The sequence below is a fragment of the Rosa chinensis genome, chromosome 7, assembly GCF_002994745.2.
Source record: "Rosa chinensis cultivar Old Blush chromosome 7, RchiOBHm-V2, whole genome shotgun sequence".
In the NCBI taxonomy this organism is placed as follows: Eukaryota; Viridiplantae; Streptophyta; class Magnoliopsida; order Rosales; family Rosaceae; genus Rosa; species Rosa chinensis.
The window spans coordinates 61,598,824-61,613,885 of NC_037094.1; the positions used below are offsets into that span (position 1 = coordinate 61,598,824).

The 15,062-nt window shown below is 36.8% G+C and overlaps 1 protein-coding gene across 1 annotated transcript; it reads left to right on the forward strand.

Moving 5' to 3' along the window:
* The first annotated feature begins 3,290 nt into the window (after nucleotides 1-3,290).
* Nucleotides 3,291-9,369, forward strand: LOC112180044 (AP-4 complex subunit mu). The gene is made up of 13 exons (XM_024318544.2): nucleotides 3,291-3,448; nucleotides 3,858-3,952; nucleotides 4,138-4,341; nucleotides 4,765-4,881; nucleotides 4,999-5,127; nucleotides 5,929-6,037; nucleotides 6,423-6,526; nucleotides 6,610-6,714; nucleotides 6,925-7,019; nucleotides 7,778-7,865; nucleotides 7,986-8,046; nucleotides 8,124-8,197; nucleotides 8,987-9,369. Exons 1-13 carry the CDS (start codon nucleotides 3,391-3,393, stop codon nucleotides 9,083-9,085), a joined length of 1,338 nt encoding a protein of 445 aa, XP_024174312.1. The 5' UTR covers nucleotides 3,291-3,390; the 3' UTR covers nucleotides 9,086-9,369.
* The last annotated feature ends 5,693 nt before the right edge of the window (nucleotides 9,370-15,062 follow it).

Below are 15,062 nucleotides of genomic sequence, written 5' to 3' on the forward strand. Positions count from 1 at the left end.
ATAGTTTTTTAATATATAAAGGTTAAATTGGTAAAAAAATTCAGTTTTGGAGAGCAAGCTCTATTCTCTTAATAATAGTATAGATTAATACTGATAATAATAATAAAATTTTGTTAAACATGAGGCATTATTAGAACCAGCTTAATACACAACCTATAATGGGCCACAAATTGGAAGTTACAAAGAGCCTAAAAAAATGCATGTACAACTGCTCACACCGATCTGACCCAAATCAGAGTCAGATTACTCTAATTTGCACATTAAAAAACACCAGCTTCCTTCAGTTTTCACCGCCATCCAATCAATTGGTGGCTCCTCCGTAGAAAATGTCCAATAACTCACCAAACAACAGTCCCCAATCTTCAATCCGGCAACCGTAGATGTCGGAGTCCCCAAGGTTATCTCCCCTCAAGCAAAATTTGTTAAAATTATACTCTATACTAAAAGGCAAACTCTAAAACACTGTTCATTATTGTTCAATGAATAGTGATGAGATGATTTTGCCCCTCTATTTGTACAGAATTTATCTTTCTATCCTAGGTTGTTTTCTTTCCCTGTTTTATGTATCCAGTTTGTTGGTCGTCAGTAGCCTCCACGCCTCATTTACCCTCTCCTTTGCCCTGTGTTGTCACCTTCCGCCGCTCTAGTTGCTTTCGTTTCTCGTTCTCTTGCTCTTCGTTGTTGCATGACTTTTGACCATAATAATTTCATATCAGACAAGAGAGCACCAAAATCTTAACCCTAAACTCTCTTCCTCATGAAGCATGGGGTTTGTAGAATTTGAGAAGCTGGTATATGTGAAAGTTTCCATGCGTCCAATACAAAATCTGGAAAGGAAGAAAAAGAATCCCCCAAGAATTCCCCCATATTTTTGCAACTTTAAGCAACCTAATTACAATACATAAATATAGCTAAATTAATCAACTATAAGACCCGCAGCAAAGCGCGAACACATTATCTAGAGTTAATTACATATAAATGCATCTTAATTTGAATGTTTTTTTAACCATAAGGCCACAAACTAATTTTTTTTTCCTCATAAGGCCACTAGATTAAAAAAAGTGTTATATTTTGGATATTAAAAACCAACATATTTACATAAATGTCACTAGAGTATAAAATCAACAATCATTCTCTCTCTCCTCTCCGACAAGGTCTCCGGTCAACTCTGGCGGGTCTCTGGCAGACCTCCGGCTACCACAAAAGCTACTGTCAGTAACACCAAAAGCTACTGTAGCTAGCACCAAAAGCTACTATGATGAGATTTTCAGCAACCTCCGGCGAGATAACAAAAGCTACTATCACCAACAACAAAAGCTACTCCTTACCAAAAAACCTATGCTCCCCAAAACAAAAAACTACTATCCCCACCAACAAAAGATATTGTCACCAATATCAAAAGCTACTCTCATCAGCAACAAATGCTACTCTTACCAACACCAGAAAACTACTCTCACCAACAGTACTACTTTCACCAACACCAAAAGTTACTTTCACCAACAACAAAAGTTACTGTCACCAACACCAACGAGTTACTCTCACTAACATTAGAGAGCTACTAACATAGGTACAGAAAGCTACGATCACTATGATGAAAAACCACTATAATAGTTATAGAGAGCTACTGATTTGAAAAAAAAAAAAACTATTGACATTAGCTTGAAAATATACTAACATAGACACATAAAGCTACTATCACTATATTGAAATGCCACTAGAACAATTACACGGAGCTGCTAACTTGAAATAATGAAAATGAAAATAGAAGCTATTGACATCATGTTGAAAAGATACTAACATAGATATAGAAAGATACTATCACTATGTTGAAAAGCTGCTATAACAATTATAGAGAGTTACTAACTGCAACAAATAACATACAAGAAATGGTTCATTATTCATCAATCAAAATACATCACAACACAAGCAATACCAAGACTTCATATGTCCCCTCCCCGATTAGAAGAAGCAATTAAAAGCTGTACAAAACACTGACAAAAAGAAAAAAAGGTCTATACAAAACAAAAGCTTTGCAATTGCAACAACACCAAAAATCAAAGACAAAATCAGAATGGTGGCCATTTGACTCCATCTCCTTCACAACAAAATAATAAAAAACGGTGATAGAGGACCTTAGAATCCATCATTGGATTAAACTTTTCATAGTTATAGACATTAGAATTCCTCATTTCCAAAATACGTAATGCTTAATAATTCAAGATCATACAATGAGGCTGAGACTTGGACGTCATAGATCTCGATTCAATTCACTAAATCCAGATAAACTAACCAAACCAAATCCAATGACAATTACGAATGGAATTGAAAGGCTTATCACCTTTCTTGGCCGACTGTGTCCCAAATCTAGGCCTTGACGATCTTATCATCGACGTGGATGCTCCGAGTGGCGAACTCAATGCCGATGGTGGATATGGACTCGAGGTTGAACTCGTTGCGCATGAACTTGGACAAGAGGTTGGATTTGCTGACGCCGGAATCACCGATGAACTTGGACGAGGTAGTCGTAGCCATCGTCCAATCTATAGGCCATCTCGAAGAGCCGGAGAGACTTTCCGGTTGGGATTTTCAATTGGGGATGAAGAAGCCGAGGGCCTTGTCGTTGTTACTGGAGAAGAAGTCCTCATTTAGGGTTCTGATGCAGGTGAGGCGGAGTAAGAGGCGATAACGGCAGTGGAGGGCCTCGTCGAAGAGCCAGAGACTGTGATGACTTTGTCGTGTAGTCGGGCCATGCCTTCAAATCGTCACCGACGATTGTGAGGTATGCAACGACATCGTTTCGGTTGCACCTTACTTCTAAGTCGTCTCCGGCGATCTCGTGAGGTCTGCAACGACATCGATTTGGTTTGTGAGGGATAGTCGCGCCATGCCTCCAGGTCGTCGCCGACGTCCTCTGAGGTCTGCAACAGCATCTTGATTTGAGAGAGAGAGAGAGAGAGAGAGAGAGAGAGAGAGAGAGAGAGAGAGAGAGAGAGAGAGAGAGAGAGAGAGATTTTTCTTTTTTCTTTTTTTAAACCAGAGAGATATTATAAATTGAGAGGTCAGAAATGGTGGAAGGGCACAATTATCATAGACAAAATAATTTGAAGATAGAAGTGGCCTTATATGTACAAGAAAACTTAAGTGGCCTTATAACTAATTAAAGTTTCAAAATGACACTTACATGTAATTTTCTACATTATCTACAGTCCAAAGAAAAAACAACGGAGGATATAATGGACATTTAATTTTTTTTCTACCAAAACCCATATTATTTTCTATTGAGAAAAAAAAAAAAAAGATGATGAATATAGTTATATAAGAAGAAAATAAACGGAGGGTGAGAAAGAAGGAACGAAAACCCGAATTTCGGACAGAAGAAGAGTGAGAGCCATGATCTCGCAGTTCTTCGTGCTCTCCCAGCGTGGCGACAATATCGTCTTCCGCGACTGTCAGTCTTTCTCTACTCATCCTTTTTCTATTTCCATTTTTTTCTTCTGCTACTTCCCGATCTGAATTGATCGCCGACTCAGTGCTTCAATCTTGATTTAGATCACTTTTTTGCTTTCTGTAATTCAATTCATCTCTAAATCACTATTCTTTTCTGCTCTGCTTCTTTGATTGCACGCACTTATCAGATTTCGTTTATAAAAGCAAGATCTTGAGCTTTATTTTCTAGCAATTCGATGCTTTGTTTGAGCTTTGAGATCGGGTGTGGTGAGAAATAGAGAAACATAAACACCGGAAATCTAATAGTGTTGTTTGATTGGCTTGAATGTGCGTTCTTGTTGTTCTTATGCTCTGATTGTGTTCGGGAATGGAGGATGTTTGTTGATGCATGACTTACTTTGGTGGTGCAGATCGCGGCGAAGTGCCGAAAGGCAGTGCAGAGATATTTTTCAGGAAAGTGAAGTTCTGGAAAGAAGATGGGCAAGAGGAAGCACCACCTGTCTTTGTAGGTATTATCTTACTGAGGAATGTAACTTGCATTGTCTCTACGTTTTTTTTTTTTTTCCCGAGTAAAAAAGCTTTAGAAATTTGTGTGATATGCGTGTGATTTATGTTATGTGATTCTGTATGTCAATCTGGTTTATTATGCTGACTCGCGTCTTTGAAATTTTTTCGTTTCTCAATCAATAGAACGTAGACGGCGTCAACTACTTTCATGTGAAGGTCGTTGGACTTTTGTTTGTTGCAACTACAAGAGCTAATGTATCGCCATCAATTGTCTTGGAACTTCTACAAAGAATTGCCCGTGTCATCAAAGATTATGTTGGAGTTCTCAATGAGGATTCTATCAGGAAGAATTTTGTGCTTGTCTATGAGTTGCTTGATGAAGTCATAGTGAGTTCCTTTCATACTTTTCATTTCTTCAACATAATTTGGTAGTATATACTTAAGTTATATATAAATTCCTGCTACCTCACTATTAAGTATCATTGGTCGGGGATCTTTCTTTTCTTATTTTCTTTTTTGCCTGATGGTTGCTATGGTTGCTATACCATTATCCAAATTATTGGTCTTCCGAAGGACGGTTTTAATTACAGTTGTTCAAACCAAAGTATAGCAGATATAATTCAATTGGTTCATTCAGATGGGACTGTACCTGGTCTTTATTTTGAGAAGTGTTATAAGCTTTGTTGTCTAAATAAGTTGATACACTTGATAATTGCAATCAAGTTATAAATGCTTTCTGATATATGATGATCTATGGAGTTTGGAATTGTGCGACTTACATGTGAGTTGACTGTGGTCTTTTCCTGTCAGGATTTCGGCTTTGTGCAAACAACATCAACTGAACTGTTGAAATCTTATATATTTAATGAGCCAATTGTTATTGATGCTGCACGTTTATCATCTCTTGGATCTACAGGCCTTTTTATGGTATGATGTCATCTATTGATTATTTACATCATCAAATACATGGTGAATTGTTGGAGATTATATTTCTTTTGGAGTAGTGGCACCTTTTTTGTTGATCCCCAAAATTTATGCATGCAGCAAGGGACAAAGAGAATGCCTGGAACAGCTGTCACAAAATCTGTTGTTGCTAATGAGCCTGGGGGTAGGAAGAGGGAGGAAATTTTTGTGGACATAATTGAGAAGATCAGTGTTACTTTCAGCTCTAGCGTGAGTATTTGTGTCTTCAATTTATTTTTATGTTTAACCGTTTTTTCCTGAATTTTATATGATCACTAAGTATATAATAGGGAAAAACTGATGGCTTACTACGTGCTTTAGTATGAACGTCTTGATGCTATCTTACTGCAAGTTTGTGGAAGAATGGACTAGCGCTTTAGCATAGGGTTATGGAATTCAGAGTAAAAATTCAGGTCTTATTATGAATGGTGTATGATAAGACAAAAATTTGTTGTTTCTAAGGAGAGGAGCTAGTGAGACGAAGGAAAGGACAGGGAGATGGATTAGACATGGAAATCCTGCATTAAGCTAAATAGCTGTCATTTTTGTTGATAATTTAACAATTCACTCACTAGCATAGAAAAAAAAAATAACAATCCATTATCTTTTTACTTTTCCTTAGTAGTACTAGGTGTTAAATTTTTGCAAATTAAGATTTATAATATAGACCATGTCCGCTAGCTATGACTTTTAAGAGCTGAACATTAGATAAATACTAATACCGTACTAAATCATTTTGGGGCACGAATGTCTACTTGGGTCCTCTTTTAAGTCTATGCCCTGTAGCCTTAGCCTTGAGCTTCCACAGGTTACCAACCAGCCGAGTGCCACTGCATCAGTCTTTCTTTTAAATAAGCCTGTAGCACATGAACTATAATGGATAATCTTTAGACTTCACTCTTTAAGTATTTTAAACAAACATATAATATTTATTAGATAAATACAGTGGAGTACTATATTGCCATTTATCCATCACTAATATTATACTATCAATCTGTTGTCATTATACAGGGGTACATTTTGACTTCTGAGATTGATGGTACCATTCAAATGAAGAGCTATCTCACTGGTAATCCAGAAATCCGATTAGCTCTTAATGAGGACCTCGGCATTGGAAGAGGTGGAACATCGGCTCTTCTCTAACATGTGACCAGACTGAAATTATGTTGTCCACCTATCTTTTTGGACATTACTACTTTCATGCATGTGGTGCTGTAAAGTTGTGGTGGCATTATGATAAAGTGTGAAGACTTGAAATTGAAAAAAATGATATATAGTTCTTAGAGCAAACAATTTTTTTTGTGATAGTTGCCTGATTAATAATATTCTTTCTCCAAAGAAAAAAATATATTCTCTCTCTCATCTTTTCCCCCTATTTTTCAAGTTGTAATATAAGTGCCTCCAATCATCTACAATAATTTTTCCACCTAACTTTTCTTGGTTTACTAATGAAATTGATTCTTGTCTCATCCTTTGACGTTCTCAAATTATGCTTTCTATTACAGACTACAGGAGTTCATTTGGGTCGGGGGCAGTGATACTTGATGACTGCAATTTTCATGAATCTGTGCGTCTTGATAATTTTGATGTAGACAAAACTCTTACTCTGGTAAGTGAAAATGAGTTATTCTTGTTAATTTTAATTTTTCGACATTAAGAAATTAAATGTTTGCTCCATGCTACTAATGACAGGTACCCCCAGATGGCGAGTTTCCTGTCATGAACTACCGTATGACTCAGGAGTTCAAGCCTCCTTTTCGTATTAATGCTCTGATTGAAGAAGCAGGATCGCTTAAGGTGAATACTGTTTTTTACTTTTAGATGGTGAACTTCACAAACATATATATTCATTACAAAGTAGACTTTGATCAAGAGATTTAGTGAATGGGTCTACCCTATGAGGGCCTTTCTGGAATATGTATTCCTTTTCGACATTGCTATTGTTCAATTTCATGAAAATATCATTTAATTCAGCTCGGAAATAACAATTTGGAATGTCTAATGTAGGCTGAAGTGATTCTGAAACTATATGCTGAATTCCCATCAAACATTACTGCAAACACCATTTCTGTACAAATGCCACTACCTAAATATACTATGAGGTAATGTGTTACTTACCATTTATGGCCAGAGAGTATTAGGTATTATTGCATACGCTCCCTGTATCTATGCTATGGTGAAAAGAAAGTGTCTTCCTAGTTTATTAATAACATGCTGAATTCCTCTTATAGGTTTCCTTGGTATTCTACTGCTGGGCATTTGGTCTAATAAAGTTTGTTAGCCATTGTTCTTGATTTTAAAATATGTCCAACAATACTCCAGTCTTGATATGAATATAAAACTTTTCTCACTGTAACTTGTTGAAGGGAAAAACAACAAATTTCCCCAAATTCGACATATGATGACAAAGAATACTTGACTATGACTATATGTTATATGGTTATAGGGACAAAAAAGAAGTGAGAAAGGAGGTTATTTAGAGTCATCCATAGTTAAATTTCATCAGCCTATGAATTTGTGGGGAGTACGGGGAAACTTTTGATGTGTGAGAATTTGCACATGGAAGGGGTTACTTATTTAGATAAACTGATAAAAAAATCTGTACGTTGTGAACTTTTCTGACATATCTCATAAAAGATGCAGTAGATTATGGTGGGCTGTCTGTGAGTAATAGCCAAAACATTTTGAAAATAAAGAGGTCCTTTCCTGTCAGGGTATGAATAGGTGTAGACTGTATAGATGAATAAGGAGACCCTTTCCTGTTCATAGTTTATTAGCATTACAAGTCAAACTTGCGGGCCTGGCTACTGTATTATACTGTCAATACATATCCACTTATTCAATGATTTTGTTATTTCAGAGCCAGTTTTGAGTTGGAACCAGGTGCTGTTGGACAAACAACAGATTTCAAGGAAGCAAATAAGAGACTTGAATGGGGTTTAAAGAAGGTAATAATTTCTCATCAATTATCTTATGTATTTGTATAATTGAGAAATCAAGTATATTTCAAGCTATCAATTGTTTCCATTTAATGCATCTACTGTACTGATAAGTGCAATGCACAACAGATTGTTGGTGGATCCGAACATACCCTACGTGCCAGGCTGACATTTTCACAGGAATTTCATGGTATGATTTACTACGAGTTTAGTATCATCATTAATGGCTTTCATTACCTTTGAATGCTCATGGTAGATTCAATACAGGAAATATCACAAAAGAAGCTGGTCCAGTTAGCATGACGTTCACGATACCCATGTATAACTCTTCAAAACTTCAGGTAAGCCATTGTCAGAATTTTGATGCTTGACTGTTCAAAACATGTGGTGAATCTTTTTATGATCAAATTCAATCTGTGTACATTTCCAAGTTTTAGGTTAGGGTGGATCCTGTTGAATCCTTTCCTGTTATGCTGTTGCTATTTATGTCCTGTTATCTAACAGATGTTCTGTGAGTTGAGTCTGGATGCTAGCCTGTCATGATAAAAGTTCCATACAACCCCTGTGACTAGGTCATGAATTTTAAATAATATTAATCCAATTACACCTAGGTTCAGTAGAATAACACTTCCCTCTAAAAGTTCATAGAACTTGTATTGGACTTGAATGAATATGGTCAGTATAGGAGTTGAGATCTTGTATCCTAATGCCAACCCACATCTCGACTCCATCTAAAATGTGGCACCCTGATAATAGTCTAACATCTGAGTTCTCCAAAATTCGTTCTGAAGAGGGGTTAGTTTGCTAATGAGCTTTTTGTAACCAAGAAATCTCTAGGATGAGATATTCGTGTAATGAATGGCCCCTTTAGCAACACTATACCCAATTCCTGATCGCTCCTTTCCCAGATGAAAAAAATAATAATAAATATAAAAAAAATTTATCTGTGGAAGTCTGAACAGGATGGACATAGGCAACGGATGGGTACTTTGTAAGTTCATGCTTTGTGTGTAATAGGAAAGGAGGGTTCAGACCCGTTTATGTTGTTTTCTGAAGATTGGAAGCTCAACTGTGTTGTTTGTCTCCATCTCCCTATGAATGTGCTAAGGTAAAATGTTTGTGTGGTGCAGGTAAAATACTTGCAGATAGCAAAGAAGTCTGGAACTTATAATCCATATCGGTGGGTAAGATATGTTACTCTCGCCAATTCATACGTTGCTCGTATATGATGCAATGAAGCTTTATTTGTTGTGCCATTTCGTGATTGAAGAAACTGAATCTTGGAAAACACTGGATCTAGTTGTGAGATATCTAATGAAACCATTGCACTCTGTTCTCTTTTGGCGGGTTTGGATATTTCTCTGTTCTGCTCTTCAGTGATATAACCTTTTGACTGTTAGATTGTGCATTGAATTTTGTTAGTTGTACTATTGAATTATTGAACTGTTCTTTGTGTAGTGGTTGTGTATTGACGATATAAAATGCACTCAATTGCAGTAGGTAGTTTTTTTTCCTTGGGAGTTGTATGTCATCCTTGGATGAAGATCTCTGCTATATTTGGAAGGCCCAAGCACCAATGTCTAACATAAGCATCCATCAAAAATGAAAAGAACAAAGTTGTTTTCTTTTCTGACGTTTGTGATAATGGTGGATAAGCAGTTAAGCTAACCAGAATGATTTTACATCCCCTAATGTTCTGGGTCAAACGTTCCGACTATTGCCTTTACTCGTTTGAAAAACCACTCCCGGGAGGATTATAACCGTTGTTTTTGGTACCTAACAATAGCTTATAGGTCACTAAGAAGTAGGAGCCAAAATTCATCGCTAGTTGTCATCCTTTGGTAGGGCTCTGGCCATAAGTCAAAAGAGATGTAATGGACGAATGCTCAACTATCACCTACTCTTTCCAGTGTAGGAAAGTCTTAATAACATTGCGACGGCTTCTTGCATTATGAATGTGGGATTCGTATGCATTAGGGAATTCTACATTTATTTTTGGCAAGAGGCGGTCGCAATCTATGGAAGATATTACTCTTATTTTATTTGTCTGAAATTTGAGATAATCCGAAATATCAATGTAAAGGAGGTGGGATAAAAAGTTAAAAATGCGAGGCATCCTTTACTTTTCTGGAGGAAAAACTTGCATTGGCTTTTGAAAGGAACGAAGAAGCAACTCCAAACGTGTGTCAGTCAAAAATTAGTGTGTACTACTTTTCTGACCAAAGCCACCTCAAAATTCCCAACTTTTTACTGCTTCAAGTTGAAGACATCCAGGCTTAGAACACGTAATATTCAAAACTTCTGAGCTTGCAAGTTGCAATGCCCATTTTAGAGAGAGAGTATCAACTTGAGTAACTACAAAAGCCATATTTTGATACACCATGAGGCATGAGCAAACCAGTAACGATTCATATTAGGCTTGATTATATCCTCCACCTTCGTAAAATTGGGGTCCTTGACACTGCACAAAAGATTTGAATTTTGTTTTTAATCTTCTGTCCATACACGGATGTTGTGATGAACAAGTTGTTCAATGAGTGAGAACACTTTCATCTTTTATAAAGTTAATGTGCTTTACTTAAATAACGACAGACATCATGTTTGGTTACTTTTAAAATGAAACTTAAATTTCTCAAACAATGTCATTTAACCTCTTATAAAGAGGTACAAAATGTGATTAATTACCCTTAATGATACTTTCCTCAAGTTATCTTCCATTGTCATGCTACTTCTTAGGGTTGTCTTGGTGGGTATCAAAGGTAGCATTCATGACAGATTACCAAGAAACCCTAAACTTATTCTTTGGAATAATTTTGTTAGAAGATAGAAATTATAAGGATGGATATGATCACCATCATTAGGTTTACAAAATTCTAAAAGAATTCCGATACCTGAGAGAAAATCAAACACATTACACTTACTAATTGTAGAGTAAACTAATTTTTCATTCCATGCAACTAACACAATTCAAAGTTTATAACTGAGAATTAATGATTTCGTTTTAGTTACGCCATAATGAATCGACTCTATGATCTAGTCTGAACCTAATCGATTTCTTCACTCAAAAGGACCCTTAACACTTAGATGGTTGAACTACTTACTTTTACTTGAAAAGAAGTTGGAATTTGAGGGAAGCTGTCAAATTCCTTTTTTAACAGTGATGGATTGGATGCAAAACTAAAATTTACTTTTGCTTTTTCTTTCTTATGAAAGGATTAAACATTAAAGCCAGGCAAGTGATTCCGTTAGTACTGATACTGATAGAGTCACTTTAACCATATGATCCTTTTTACATTAGGGCCGATCTTCTTTTTCCACAGTCAGAGCAGGTGGACAAGCCTAGGAGGAGGCTAGAGCTTCTAGCTAGGATGAGAAGCAATCTTTACGTTTTAAATTAGCTTTAGAAAAAATGGAAATATTCTTACCAGCCAACTTGGACCGACTTTAACTCAGTAAACTATTTTGGCTACAATAGATCAATGTCATTATCATCATCATTATGTATATATCATGGACCAATAATGTGTTATTAGGTGATGGCATGTTGGTATGATGTACCTTCCTTCTTTCTAATGAATTATTTGAGATGGGATTAGGAAATTAAGTAGCAAGTGTTTGATTGGCACTTTTGTCTGTAAGCTTTACCCTTTAGATTATGAAATATTTAAACTCTTTACTTGGGTTAAAGCATGCATTGTTATATACATGTAAATGATATATAATCTTTTCGGAGTTAGTTTCATTTAAAGAGTTGTGCCGATGTACCTTCATCTTTTTCATGGTGTATAATCGTGAAGTTGTGAATTATATAAAGATTGTCGGTATGAAACCAATAACTGATAAATATTTGAAACATTATTCAAATTTTTGTTAAATAATATGTGCGCTTAGCATACGATCCAATATTTTATGAACATTGATCACCCAGTACTAACCCTAACTTGTCGGTCGACTCCACCTCCATTAGAGCAAGTTCACCCGTTGGGTCACCGGGTCACTATTCACTACTTTTTAGTATATATTTTCATTCTCTGGGTCACAAAATACACTGTGCTCATGACTCAGGGCACGAAATACACTGTGCTCGTGACCCAGAGGTGAAATTAACACTAAAAAGTAGTGAATAGTGAATGATCTAATGACCCAACGGGTGAACTTGCTCTTAAGACAACTTCGTAGGCCGGCCAAATCATGACTCCCACATTGCACATATTCAAATCGGTACGGTTAGGCAAACTTTTCAACTCATCTAGGACAAAGTCGGGAATTAGCTAGGGTCTATTTAGGGTTTTCCAGTTTCAAACATTGGTAATTTTGATAAATTAATTAACGAGGAGAAGAAAACGTACGTAGGGTAAACGGACACAACTGTAATAATTCAGGAGGGTAAAACAACGTACTTTTGGGTTTGTACTTTTGTAAAGAAGACGAAACAAATGGTCTCATTAGTAATTAAGCGAGCTGCGACTTTCATGGAGGGGCTTAACTCTTCTGAAACAGTCAACAGAAGACAATAATAGAGATCAAAAACCAGCAGACTTGAAATTGATCCTCAACTATTCGTACTTTGGGGGTCCAAATGCAGCAAGACAAATCTGTTTCCTGATGTAAAATGCGGGCATATGCATGCACTTCCATCTTCAACTGGAAATGCTGGCAAGCAAGTGGTACATGAAGATGTCGTTTCCAATAATTTAAGCCCACTGTTTTAATCACCCATAGATTCATTTAGAATCTTTCATGCACTCCATATCGGTACGCAGATCGAGTCTTGTTTACATGGTGATGGAATAAAAATTCGACATCCATTGTTCGTTGGATCTAAATTTGATAATCAAGAACAAGCAGCAGTATAAAGTGAAAGTTGGTGACCAAGGATTTTTTATGAAAATTAACAAAAAATTTCGAATATCCCAGTTTCGGTTTGATAAGAAGTTCTCAGATCTTACATTTGAAAAACGCATATGGCATCGGTAGAAGTTCTCTCAAAGTTGAGCCTCTGTTTCCAAATTAGGGTTTGAACTAGGGGACCAATCCATCAAATAGGGAAACAAGAAAAAGGAAAGAAACCCAAATGGCATGCAATTTATCTAGAGAGGTCAGAGGTCCATGCGTGCATGCATTGCATTCATTTGGGATTTGGCAGCTAGTATACACGTTGCATAAGATAGATGATAAGCTTGTGTGCAAATTCATCTCTATCTCTATCAACTTATGTAATACGTAGTCGGCGGTCGACACATGTGATCGAGATCGATGCGCTGTTCTAAATTGGTGTCTGTCTCTCTGACTTACTCACCAACCTGAACTTGAAGTCTTCGAATTGTAGTAACTAAGCAAAATGCAAGATCTTTGTCTGAACCAAACCACACTACTCCTCCCAACCTCCAACCAACCACCACCACCTCCACCGTCCAGACAGACACAAATGGAAAATAATTACAAGAATATATGCTGGATATATATATATATATATATATATATATATATATCTATGGTTCAAAAACAAAGATCTCGATCTGCTAGAAAACCCCTAAAACCACAGCTACTAGCCAGGAGTAGAGTACGTACCACCTTGTCCTCTTAACAAGAAAAGTCGAAGAAGAAGAAGGTGTATATATATATATATATATATATATATATATAGACACACACACACCAACCATAACCTTTGGGGCTTTAAAAATAGACTATACGGCCGCCCTTTATTGTTGCGTGGTTAGTTCATAACCAGGGGAGGAGCCAAGTACAAGGTTGAACTAAGGATCTTATTACTGTAAACTCAGCCAATTAACAACCACACCACACTAGCTAATTACATACTTCAGTTATCAGCATACGTAGAACATGTTTAATACCATACTGCAATATTAGCCTCCCCAAACAATTTTTGCTAGCTCCATCCTTGTTTGTAACATGTCTATTGCTAATTGCTCATTCGGAAGATTTGAGAAAAGTTACACTTTACACTTTAGATCTTGCTCAAGCTCAAGCCCTCATTTTCTTAAGATTGAAAAGAAAAAATATTTACCCCTAGTCGGCAATTAGATCAATAATAGTTTAAATTTCATTAACAGTAATTGCGCGAGGTAGAATACTAGAATGTGTGCATATGTCTATGCATTTTAGATTGATGGAGTTATACATTCCATCATTTATAAATTCCAAAGGATTTCATAATTTTCTCATTCAAACAGACCCTTAAGTTTTTTTTAATTTCTCCTTACCCATAAAAACTCTAATAAGGTCTTCTCTAATACCTAATTAATGTTTTTTTAAGACTATTTTATCCTCACCCATTTGTTACATAGAGAGAGAGAGAGATAGACAGAGAGAGAGAAGTCATAGGAGACTTCGCAGGACTCTGGTCACCGACAGCTGAATTCTGGTCACCGGCCGCCAGATTCCGGCCAACACTTGCCCGATTCCAGCAACTGGAATCCGGTCATCAGACTTCTCTGAAAACCTAGCCGGAGGTCGTCGGATATCTCATAAGTCACCGGAGAGGTTTATTGCCCCCTCCCCTAGTAAGCCTTTATTGCCCCCCAATAGACCTTTATTGGGGGGCAATAAAAGTTTATGAAACCTCTCTAGAGGTCTTCAGAGATGTCATAGGGGCCAGAGATGTTTATTGCCCCTCCCCCCAATAAACTGTCATTGCCCCCAATAGAACTTTTGGTCGCCGGAATGTGAACTAATCTCCCTAAATTTAGACAAACAAAACTTTGATTAAGGAAAAAAAAAGAGGAGATTACATCAATTCAAAATATTTATCGCCCCCCAATAGCCCTTTATTGCCCCCCAATAAAACTTTTTTTTTTCTTTTTTTTTTTTCTTTTTCTTTCCCTCTAGGCCTTCTGTCCTTATTTTACCAAAAAAAAAAAACCGAGAGGGTTGCAGCTTAATCACACAATAGATAATTAAAGAAAAAAAAAAGCAGCTATCAGTTGATCAAAAGTCAAAACCATAAGAATCAGCTTCTTTCTAAACAAAAAAACAATCGGCATTCCGACTCCGATTTTGATTTTGTGATCGGTGAGGCCCAAGCAACCGGCGATCCTACAGGTTCCGATTGCGGCCAGATAGTGAGGCGAGAAGCTAAAAGACGTTATCGGAGATTTTATGGAGCGGAAAATGGTGCTGCTGCAGAGGGAGAAGAGGTCGGCAAAGTCATGGTGACGAGGGAGGAGGTAGGATTGGATTTTG

What these genes read in the sequence shown, in the direction of transcription:
- LOC112180044 (XM_024318544.2), top strand. Translation starts at nt 3,391, where the DNA reads ATGATCTCGCAGTTCTTCGTGCTCTCCCAGCGTGGCGACAATATCGTC. An exon ending in GATCTACAGGCCTTTTTATG is followed by an intron (nt 4,882 to 4,998) that starts GTATGATGTCAT and finishes TTATGCATGCAG; the next exon opens with CAAGGGACAAAGAGAATGCC. An exon ending in GTGTTACTTTCAGCTCTAGC is followed by an intron (nt 5,128 to 5,928) that starts GTGAGTATTTGT and finishes GTCATTATACAG; the next exon opens with GGGTACATTTTGACTTCTGA.